We start from the raw sequence: 12,276 nt of genomic DNA on the forward strand, positions 1-12,276 counted from the left end.
TTTTTAATGTGTAATTCTTTTTTGTTTTGTTAAGGTGCTGTCGTTTACAACAAAATGTCTAAAATTTAAGTTGAACTTTGTCTCTTCCATGTAAGGAAAAGTTAAAAAAAATAGTGGTAGTCAACGCCCCATAGCAGCAATATGGTGTTTCGGTTTAACAAGTGACCCTGTTAAAAGGTCCAGTGTGTCACAAATATGTTTTCATTTGTGTATAATCACCTGGAAATAAGAATCATTATGTTTTTGTCACTTAAAGGTGCAATATGTAAGATTGAATTTCAAACACTTCCCCTAACGACGCCCACGCAGGTTTCCAGATCTAAACTCTGATACTCTACCTGTTGTGTTCTGGCTTCGTTTATTTCACGAATCAGCTTCTAAATCAGAGTCTGACTCACAATTCACGCTGTGAAATAGTGACACGAAGAAGTTTAGTTTGGTTTGAATTAATAAGAGTGATACATACGTGGTAAATCAGAGTGAGGGAGGTTGTTGTAACATAAACACAGGAAGGGCTGGCTCAAGTAGTGGCACTTCCCCACTGACTTACTGAGGCAGTTGCCACTGACCATGCACTGCGAGCATTTCATTCTCTCGTCAATTTATGGATTTTTGGTTTAAATATGATTACTGGAAACAATCTTACACATTCTTTCCTGTTTACTGCAAGACAAATGACTATAACCAATAGACTATACAGTATAGTCCAGTAAATCTGCATTTTGATGGTTTTATGATGGATTTCATTTCACTTATGGGTTTATGTATATTCTGTATAGCCTGGTGTGGTTATTGTATATGCACTGGCTTATGAAAACAAATCCTGTGCACAATGGGACAATAAAGATGGTCTGTCTGTCTGTCTGTCTGTCTGTCTGTCTGTCTGTCTGTACAATAAGTAACACCAACCATTTTCACTCTGCTGGCATATTGTGACCTCTGCTACTTATTTATAAAGTTATTTGTAACTAGTGTTAACAGAGAGGAATAAATGAGGGGAGTCAGTTCACAGTTGGACCTTTAACTTGCAACAGCTGATGGGTCTGTGGTTGTCATGGTAACGACAGCAAACAAATCAGACAGTTTTGTATTTACACTGTAAACAAAAACAAAGAAGCACTCGAGCTTTAATTAACACGGTCGCTCGTTAATCCGTAACACCGGAACGTTGTTCGCAGGCGTTGTTTCCAGAGGGGGGACATTTCAGAGGCAACTGCTGCCTGCTGAAAAAGTTCCGTCCAGTTCTTGTTGTCGAACTTTACGGTCGGTTCGGCTCGTGACGGACCGTCTTTAACCGTTTTTAACTCTTACCTGCAGGCACAGGTGCTGGCGTTTAGCGGTAACCATGGTTACTTTTATCTAGCGCCCCGCTGGGTGCAATGACATTGACAGCTGAGGGCAGCGTGTCTGTTCACGTCCTGTTATAACTTCACTGTGGAGGAGCTGCAGCACGGAGCAGGAGGAGCATGGCTTTACTCACCTGTGTTCACCTGTTCAGGAGCTCCCGACCTGCACACCTGACCCGAACCCTCCAGGTGTGCAGACAAGCCGCGAGGAAGCCTCCTCAGGTCAGAGCTCTGTTTCCCTGCAGCAATGCAAGGACGGCTTGTTTCCAGACTAGTCCCAAAAGAACCACTTCACCCCTACATCCTGGTCCTGGTCCTGGTTCTGGTCCTGGTTCTGTTCACTTCCACACCTCAGCCTCTGCGCGCGCCCTGCCTGCTCCTCTCATATGGCTGGTGATCAAACCTCTGCAGAAGCTCGTGGCCATAATACTAGGCAGGTAGGAGCTGTGTAATATTATATTTATCGAATATGTATCGATAAATCAAAACATGCATTAAAAAAACATTTTAATTCATTCATACTTAGATTAGATTTGAGCCACAAATACTAACACAAGCAAATAAACAATACTTTAATGTTAAATATTGCTTTCAGGTTTAATTATACTTGTGTTCATTAATTAAGTTTAGTTATTAATTGTGCCTCTTAAATAAGAACTAATAAATGCTGTTGTTGCTTAAGTAAGTGTTTTAATTAACTTGTAAATAATATATATACCTTGTTATTAATATGTGTACATGTGCAGTCCACCATCACCATGAAAACCACAGAGCTCGGTCACATGGTCACATTTCCTTTGCTGATGAAACATCAGGGCAGGTTTTGAAGTTCTGTCTTGTCTGACCTGTCGTGTTTCACTCCTAGCTGGCCCTGACTGTGATCGATCCTGCACACATGAAGCTCCACAGCTCCACGGCAGCGAGACTTCAAGTTATTTAGTTATATTTTGGGGCCAGAGAATTTGAATCTGGAAACATTTTCAGCCCCCTCCTATCATCAATCTTTCTGCAGTGCACAGAGCTGTTTTATTTAGTCGCTGGTTCAAAAACTCTTGGCCTACTTTCTACTTAAATATTTGACTCTGGAATAGTTTCCTTTTGGGCAAACACACAGAGATACTTAAGCATTTTGTGCATAGTACATTGTTGTGAACATATTTTATGCATGATACTTTCTTGGCTGAAAAAGAGATTATTGATCTCACAGGGTCAGCTTTGATTCCTATATTTCTAGCTGATTTTTCTACACTGTGAAATGCATTATTATTATTATTACCTGATGCATAGGGCACATACCGCACCACCGCAGGGCAGTATATTTACTGCAGCACATATCACAGACCTCGTGGCTCTCCCCCTGTGTACAGGAGTCTCAGGAAGTGGTGGGTGGCTCTACCAGCCAACCGCCGGCAGCTCATGCGCGAACGGACCTGGCAGCGTCGCTGGCATCTGGCAGCGGGGGCAGGTGTTGCTATGGTGATGGCAGCCCTCTGTCTCCTGACCCACCTGGATGAGTCTCCAGTGACGGGACGGACCCGGCTCTTAGTGTTCAGCCGAGAGAACTACATGGAGCTGGCAGCTCAGACTTCAGAGATGGTAAGAGACGGAGGACATGAAGTAAGTGTGTGTGTGTGTGTGTGTGTGTGTGTGTGTGTGTGTGTGTGTGTGGATAGAAAATGACAAATTATCTTTTTTACACACACTTAACAAGATTCATTGAGATTAAAGCAGTGATGACAAGTAATGTGGCGTTTAGTAGATGGATGAAGGTGGAGAAAATTTAATGTGAGGATAAATTAAATAATTCCTGAAACACTTAAATGTGTGTGTGTGTGTGTGTGTGTGTGTGTGTCTGTCTTCAGTACATGGAGGAGTTTGCAGAGCTGCTGGTTCCAGTCACCGACCCTCGTCACCAGGTGGTGGAGCGCGTTGTGCAGCACCTGGCACAGAGAAACAAGGACATCCCTGAAGTGTCTGATGTCACCTGGACTGTCCATGTGGTGCAAAGCCCCAATGTCAACGCCTTTGTCCTGCCGGTCAGTTAAAGAAAGGCAGATTTCTTTGTCGTGTTATCATGCCAGAGCATCCTTGAAGTCGTATGTGAGAGAGGAAGCTATATTTTGCTGGCATTTGCCTTCTGTCTACATGGACATGGCCTTGCTAGAATAAAATGAGAACCGTATGTATGTAACAAATATGTAGAAGGTTGAACCGGGCTTACAGTTACCGCCTAATGTTTTGTACACGTGTAAGAATATCTTTAAACATCACATGCTTCAGATTTTGGATTGCATTTTCTTTCTTTTTTTTGTAGAACGGGCAAGTGTTCATGTTCACAGGAATGCTGGACACCGTTGCAGATGTTCACCAGCTCACCATTATCCTGGGACACGAGATGGCTCACGCTTTATTGGGACACTCTGTAAGTACACAGCCCTCACGGGAATGCGTGAGATTGTGTCGTTGTATCATCATGTACCATCATGTTATTTACTTTAGTACTCGACCTGATGCTGGTAGTCAGTCGCTTTATTTTTCAAAGATAACACCCTCTCAGGAGTTTGCCCGGATCACCTTGAAACACATCGACAAAACACAACACAAAGACGTGACGGAGTTTAACGCAGAAACCTGTTTACCTCTGCGGAGAAGGAATGCAGTTCCCGAGGCTGAGGTGCTGCAGAGGCGTGTGTACAGTCTGCTGACATTTGAGAGGCTTAGTTGATGGTAGAAGACCTTGCTGTGCATGAGGATGAGTTAATGAAAACACTTAAAGTGCAAATAGTGTTCAAGAAAAAGAAAGTTGAGTCATTTAGAAGCCCTCGGCATACCGAGTAGAAGCTACAGCTGGAAGTCTTCCAGGTCTCTCCCTCACAAGGTTGTAAAATATGTATGCGGACCTCCTATAGGTATGTGCATTATACGCTGAGATCTCCTCCTATTCATCATCAGCCCCCCCCTCTCCGTCTCAATATAGTAATGGCTCAAGTGGCATCAGTTGCTGTGCTGTTGCATCAGCCGGTGATAAAGACTCGCTGACAATCAACCTCAGAGCACTTACTAATCCTGTCTGTGCTGTGATGACCGAAGTCCTGTCGACCTACGGCACTGTCGCGCTTTATTAATTCTCCGCAGATGGCTGTTTTGTTTTTTTTTCTTCCTCTCTCCGCCTACAAAAGCCCATTCTTCTTGTTCTAAAAAAGTGTCTGATGAAGTTGTGGGTATTTCAAGACTTTAAACGTCCTCTGAGGAAATGCTTGAAGGAGATTTTAATTAGATGAAGGGAATGAGCATCGATGGGCTTGGTATTACCCAGTAGGTGTGCTCCGTTGGATTGGCTGTTAAAACCTCTAAATCTGTTACAGCGTTAAAGTTCCACTAAAATAGATGGGAACAATCAATATGTTCCCGCTGCCTCGTTCACCTCCCCAAAACTTTTTACCTCTCCATCCTATTATCTTTTTTTTTTTTGACCCCAATTCTTCACTTCTCTTCCTTTCTCCCCTTTGTCGCCTCCTCCTTGTCAACCCACATCACTCTGCTCTCCTTCCACCAGGCAGAACAGGCCAGTCTGTCTCATGTCGTGGACCTCCTGTCCCTTATTCTGCTGACAGCCATCTGGGCCGTGTGTCCTCGAGACAGCCTGGCACTGCTGGGACAGTGGGTACAAGAAAAACTTTCTCAGGTGAGGTCCAGAATGTTATCCGTTATACGCTGTATGACACGATTTTCTAATGCACGTTAACTGACAACACGACATCACTGTATTATTATATGTTATTGTAGATCTGTGTATGAATTGTACGACCTCATTCATACACCATTCGTCTCTCCCTCAGTTGATGTTCAGCCGTCCCTACAGTAGAAAACTGGAAGCTGAGGCCGATAAAGTCGGATTGCAGTTGGCTGCTAAGGTATCATCATCTCATCTCAGGTTTTTTACTTAAAGCAGAACTTGTCACATGTTGTATAGCTGTAGGAAAATAATTGGTTACCACTCTTAATTCGATTAATCATTTAAGTGAAGCAGAAAATGCCCTTTTCAGCCTCTCAAATATGCAGATTTTCTGCTTTTATATCATATTAAACTGAATATCTTTGGGCTGGGAGAAACATTTGAAGACAGCACCTTGGCTGAACAAATGATGGATTGATTAATCTAGAAAATATGGGCATCACATTTCATGATTAACAACATATTTATCAGGGTTCCCACGGGTGCTTGAATTCCTTGAAAATGCTTGAATTTCAGTTCAGTGTTTTCAAGGTTGTGAAAATGCTTGAATTTTTTGTGAAGTGCTTGAAAATGCTTGAAATTTGTGTGATGTCTATCTCAATAAACCAAGAGAAAACAAAAATGTTTCCTAAGCGGCTACGCGCTTGATCCGATGCCTTTACATGCAGAACTCAGTTATCATACTCGCTTGGTGTTCTGCCGAGAAATACACCGCTCACAAGCTGAGAATACAAGCCAATTCACAATTAGTTAAAAATCAAAACAGTCAATCTACCACCATATGAAATAATGCTAATTAGACCCACATTATTATGCCATACAGTGGCACCGCTGCCCATGACCATCATGGCAAACACAACTAGTAGGCTACCTATTTAAAGGTGCTGGAAAAATGGAAAAACTGGTGTTTGAAGGTGCTTGAATTTGTTCATGAAAAAGGTGTGGGAACCCTGATTTATACAAACTTATTCTCTGCTGCTGTCAAACCCTGGAATCTGTCTGCAGGGCACTAGGGGGCACTGTTATCCAACTAAACTAAACTAAAGGTGATTGGTCTGTAAGGGTTTTCAACTCTGGACAAGACAGAGGGATGCCACACTGTGTGTGTGTTTCTGATTCTATGGTGTGTGTGTGTGTCCCTTCCAGGCCTGTGCAGATGTGCGAGCAGGACCCGTATTCTGGCAACAAATGGAAATCAGAGACCAGCTGAGTGGAGAGCCCACCTTCCCCGAGTGGCTGTCCACACACCCGTCACACAGGAACAGATTCACTCAGCTGGATCGCCTCATACCTGAGGTACAGACACACACAAACACACAATAATGCTCCACAGGGGCGGCTCTTAACTTTTACCTCAATTATATAAGTAAACACCTTCCTGCTGCTCTGATTCATGCGTTTGTCTTAAGTAAAAGACTCTTTGATCGCTGTGTGAGGAGAGAGCCCTGCACCTGTCTGTTGTTTAGGAGATACGTTGTAGCTTCAGGAGCCGTCGGATGGAGTCTTAATGAAACTAATGAAGCGTCTGGAGAAATATGCATCCACCTGCAGACATGTGGCGAGGAGGGCAGACAGGAAGAAGAGACTTGGGGAGGAGATGAAAAGATGCAAGGTTTTATATGAAGGCAGGAAAAACATTTTGCCACACCGGGGCCTGCTTTACTAAATGTCTTCAAGGCTTTGAGTTGAGGGCCTGGAAAAAGGAAAAAAAAAACGCTCGTGGGGCTAACACGCTTTGCCGACAATGTGGGAGGACGATCAATGGTTCCTTCAGGCCAGGAGGAAACCAGCAAGCGATTAAGACGGCAACTTCTATGGAAACGTCAGCATCCACAATCATTACGTGTTACGTGTGTGTGTGTGTGTGTGTTTGTGCCTGAGGTACAGACAGAGAGAGATGTAGAGTGTATCAGGCAGCAGCCGGTTTAACCTTGAGCGTGAGTTGGGCTGTTGGTACACACAGTCAGATGCTCCAAGCACGAAAGACGAACAGATGGGTGAACCACTAATTGTCCATCAGGTGCCTGTGTCGTTCAGTGTGTGCATGTTCTATGCACAAGTGTGTGTGTGTGTGTGTGTGTGTGTGTGTGTGTGTGTGTGTGTGTGTGTGTGTGTGTGTGTGTGTTATAGGCATGTGCCTGTGTATCATATCATATCCCCGTGCGGGAGATTGACCTCTAGCAGCGGTTGTTGTCGAGGCCAGGCTGCAGCCACAGGCAGTGAGGTGATGAAGACTGTTGTTAGGGGGATTCATCTGCCTGCATTGTGTGTTTGCGTGGAGAAAGCTCTCCGGCATCTCTATAATAATGCCCTCCTCACACCGAACTGTTCGATCCAACATAGCAGCACACATGAGCCGGTCATGAAAGTAATGCATAATGCAACGTTTTTAACCTTGCGCGGGGGTGACAGCATCAAGCTGCTTAACCTGACTCTTCTGAGGGCACTCCGCCTCCACTAGTGCGCTCATCATCCTTAAGCAAGGCGCATTAAGTCCACCACTAGGACGAGAGGGAGAGCCTGTTGAGTGGGAAGACAAGTGCATGTATGTGCTCAGAGCATTGTCGGTGATTTTTAAGCGAGAGATTAATGAGTCTGGTGTGTGTGGGAGTGTGTGAGACAGACAGAGAGAACGTCTCTAACTGCTGAGAAGTGCTTGTAGTCAGTCCCATATCAGCTCTGCTTGCCCAGCTGGTACGGGAGTGAGTTCAAAGAGAGAGAGTTTCCATCCTTGTAATATTTTTGCAGCCGGGCTAACGGGATAGCAGCACGTTGGACCAGACTGGAATATCTCAGCAACTACTGGACAGATTGGGACATTAATGTCACTGACTTCGGTGATCCTGTGACTTTTTCTCTATCATCAAGTCAAATTTTGTATTTGTCCACCAGTTTTTGGGACCAAATACCTGCAAAACTAACGACAATCCCAATATCCTCACTACACTAAGATGTGGTAGCATTCAGCTCCCTAAAGCACCGATGTAACTGTACAGAAGCGTTGCTGTAGACTCATGTTGGTGGTGTTCTTCTCTTCGCTCAGTACATCTGTTTATCTCAGTACCTCTCTGTCTATCACACCTTCTTTGTGTTTAATTAGCTCAAAGAGTAACTAATTTCCATGCAAACCAAATAAATAAATCAATCATCACTACACAAATTAAGACATTTATCTTTCCTTTCATATCTCTCAGCTCGCTGTTAATGAATTCCTCTGAGTGTGACTTATGCTCTTGTTCTTGGCTCCGTCTCTGTCCAGGCTCTGGAGTTAAGGGAGAGCTGCGTCTGCCCTGCTCTACCTGCTACTGACCCTCGTGCCGTCTTCTCCAAGAGCGTCCGCGTGCTGCTGGAAAACGCAGAGAACCAGGGGAAAGGAGGGCAAGAAGGGGCACTCAAGCACCACCTGCCCCACAGCCCAGCCTCACTCCCCACCGGACTGCCTGCAGCACTGCTAGCCCAAACCGCCCTCCCTCCTTCCCCAAATGCGGATAAAGAAAGTACAGACCCGGTCCCACTCGTAGCTTCAGAGTTGGCTGTTGCTGCCCCCGTTCTTGCTCCTTCTGAGGGGTCCCAGCACACAGTGCAAAGCACCAGCTGACAGGAGTATTAAATCCTTATAAACTCTAACAAAGCTCTAGTTTTTACAGACTGGATTTGGTGAATGGATGATTGGTGTATTGGTAAGGAAGCATAATCACCACCAAGCTATTTACTGCAGCTAAGAGACGTTTTTTTTTTTTAATCTATTGTAAATTTCAGAACACAGGTACACAGGAGGTAAAGGGGTAAAGTTCTCACCCACCATCACTGGATTAGTCCTTTTCGCTACACTGGAAAATAAGTGGCTGGGGTCTAAATGGGAATAAAACTGATGGAACAAGTCAGCAGAAATATTCAAGGCCTCTCCGAACCTTTCCCTGTACTTCAGCAGCCTGCTGATTGAAGTAAAGAGATTGTTAACCAAGTCTGGTGACTACAAAGATGCCACATTAATTAGATAACCTCGAACATGGAAATGCTGAATGAATCTTAGTAACGCTTCCATACATTTCAAGATTAATATATGCATTATTCATCGATACACGGTAACAGACGAGAGTAAGCACTTTATGTGCGCATGTTGGAGGCTTTGACCATGGCAGGCAGAGGACATCTACATTCTCATTATGACTACTGCATTCTCATGCCACACACACACACACACACACACAGCACTTTATGCATTCTCTAGCCTGAGGGACTTAATGGTGTAAATTTATGCCGGGTTGTTTGCAGGTTTTAAAACACAGCCTTTGGCACGGGAATGCCAATATCCTCCGTCAAGCTTTGAGAAATCTTTCATGGGATTTTCTTTAAAAAATCTTATTTAACAAGGCAAGCTGACTTAGAAAACATCAGCATTTACAGGAAGCAGCCCACAGGAGCAGTATGACAAAGGGAGGTCAGTTATGGTTCATATGTTGGTAATCTTTGGTTAAAACAAAGCGGCACACTTGGTTTAACTGTGAAATAAAAGTGCTGCAGTGTTTTCATTTGGGATGAATCCTTTTTTATTTGTGTCATGCATTTGAGGCGCTGGGTCTGTATCAGCTTACAAAACATCAGTAAGAAGTCTATACACGTGCTGTGGAAGCTTTGTTTTGTTGCCAATGGGGTAGGTCTATATTAAGAGTATTTGTCTATATTAGAATAAGTGGCCTGTGATAGGGTTTGCGCAAAGCTGTGCGGAAAATAAGCCAAGGGAATATTGGTTTTTGCATATCAATAACTCGGTAGGAACGTGCTCTGTTTGCAAGTGGCGAGCAAATAAAAAACTTCAGAAGAAAAATGTGTTATTTTGTCTTTCCTCCAAATGGATTAAAGATGACAACAGACATGAGAGTTATGGAAGCGCAATGTCACGTAGTGCGTGAGAGAAAATGATCAGCCTGTGACATTACATGAGAACATCAAAACCCTTCCATTGCCGCACAAACCGATTAGAAAGATGAGAAGAGATGTAGGCAGTTTCCTCATATATATGGATGTATGTGCGTGTGTGCGGTAGCAGCAGTATTCGCAGTTACTAATTGATGCCAGGCTCCTGAGGAAATTTCCTTTTGCCGGCCTCTCACAGCTTCTCACAGCTGATCACACAGATGTAACGTTTGGAAATCTTATGAAGCCGTAGTCGTAATCAAATGAAAGCTACTAGAATTCCCATCAGTCAGCTTCACCGCAGTGCTTTTGTAATGCCCGCCAACTGTTACAACTTCTTGCTTCTTGAATACGGGATCAATCTTGCGATATCTCTGCAGCAGCCCGGGTTCCTTGAGAACCGAGGAGACGCAGGTGAGCTGAAGTTGAGAAGGTGTCAGTCCACCTGGTCACACAGATTTGACTTTTGTATCCACGGTTCTCATTCATTCTAATAGAGACTTCTGCCTGTTTCTAGGTTGCATTGTTGTGTACACGCTGAAGCATCTGGATGCAGCTCCCTCACCACTTTCTCCGGGAGAAATTGGAACATGAGCAGGAAACAGATGACACGCTCACACCCGGAGGTAATTGTAATGAGCGCGATACAACACACACACACACACACACACACACACACTCCGCTGAGTAATTGTAGCCTACTGCTGGAGTCTAAACAATACTGCAACAGAGAGCTTAATCAAGGAAAACAAAGAGACAGCAGTCAGACGGAGTGAAAGGACAGAAATATAAAATAGACAAAGTGGCACCGTGGGGATTGAAAGGAGAAAAAGAGAAGATTTGTTTCAGGTGTGTGAGGTGTTATTTACATTTAAATCAAACGTGTGATTTAGCTCAAATGCTGGATGGGGGGAGTCCTACTGTATTCTGTGTGGTTTCTCTGCGTTCACATGCTTAGCCTTGGGCAGATCTGCTCCACGAAGCGAGTTAGAAATCAGACATCTACTTTCTGTCTGTAAATTCACCTCAAGTCTCAAGATTGTTTTTGTGTTTTGTATATTCTTCCCGCCCACCAGAGACATTCGACTGCTTCTGAGACCTCCGACAAACCGCTCGCAGGTATTTTGAGGTATTGACAAGCAGCGTTGTGGAAAAAAAAAAACTAGGAACAGAAAAGGTGGCACCACCCACAACACAGAGAAAGCACAAATGCACGATAGACGGCAAACTCAAGCTGCTGTTTCCTAAACAAAAACACCCCCGGAGAGAGTCGGGGCGCCGAGAGAGCAACCCAACACATCTGCTATGTAGGTGGCTGAATGGTGTCCCAGAATGCAGTCTGGCTACCCTTTGACCTCCCTGTGGAGAGTTGCTAGAAGTGGCTCATCCACAGTTGGATCCACCTCAACACACACACACACACACACACACACACACACACACACACACACACACACACACACACACACAAATGCATCAGGTGTGGTGTGTAGAGATAATAGCAATGGAAATGTTTTCTGTGGTGTGTGTTTGTGTGTGTGTGTGTGTGTGTGTGTGTGGTTGTGGTAAAAGTTGCCTCATGTCCTTCCGCTGTGCATTAATTATACATGTGGCATGTGGGTGTCTGATTGAAATGAATATTTTACTGCTTTTAATCACTGCCATTGCCAGAGTGATGGAGCATCTGGCTGTGTTACCTGGGTAATTAAAGATGCTGTCTCACACACGCACACATGCAAGTCTCAGAGGTTGTGTCTGCGGTATGAGACAGAAGTACTCCAGAGGCTTACTAATGAGTCAAAATTAAATTTGGAATGTTTTAGAGCGACGGGGGAAAATATGAAGACTGCTCATTCTTTATTTTCTTTTGTCTAACAGTGATTAGCAAAAAGCTTTTTAAAAAAAAAACCCTGAATGCTTGACAGAGGGTCGCCTTACAGTGTATTGTTATTGCAGTGTCTCTGATCATGTAGAACCATCTGAACATAAACTAGCTTTGTATTTTGTAAGATGGACGATTGAGGTCAGAGAACGTAAAAAGGTATTCGGAAAATGATGAATTGCTTCTCTAAATATTCGCAGCTAAAAAGCTACATGTCAAAGAAATATGAACAGATGTGTGTACCGACTTATGACAGCAAATATAACACTTGTAAATTTAGGAGGGAATGGCCACGTATCTAAATATTACCGCACGCTGGTTTGCAAACCAACACGAGAAAAATGAAATGGTTGGAAATGGGATACATTGTATGTATGTCTCCTGCCAGGCTTCAT

The 12,276-nt window shown here is 43.9% G+C and overlaps 1 protein-coding gene across 1 annotated transcript; it reads left to right on the forward strand.

The window, feature by feature from the left end:
- Positions 1-1,134: 1,134 nt before the first annotated feature.
- On the forward strand, positions 1,135-9,877 carry oma1 (OMA1 zinc metallopeptidase). The gene is made up of 8 exons (XM_010731059.3): positions 1,135-1,783; positions 2,714-2,942; positions 3,209-3,382; positions 3,661-3,768; positions 4,903-5,031; positions 5,186-5,260; positions 6,229-6,378; positions 8,342-9,877. Exons 1-8 carry the CDS (start codon positions 1,467-1,469, stop codon positions 8,678-8,680), a joined length of 1,521 nt encoding a protein of 506 aa, XP_010729361.3. The 5' UTR covers positions 1,135-1,466; the 3' UTR covers positions 8,681-9,877.
- The last annotated feature ends 2,399 nt before the right edge of the window (positions 9,878-12,276 follow it).

Source organism: Larimichthys crocea, chromosome XVII (assembly GCF_000972845.2).
Source record: "Larimichthys crocea isolate SSNF chromosome XVII, L_crocea_2.0, whole genome shotgun sequence".
NCBI lineage: Eukaryota > Metazoa > Chordata > Actinopteri > Sciaenidae > Larimichthys > Larimichthys crocea.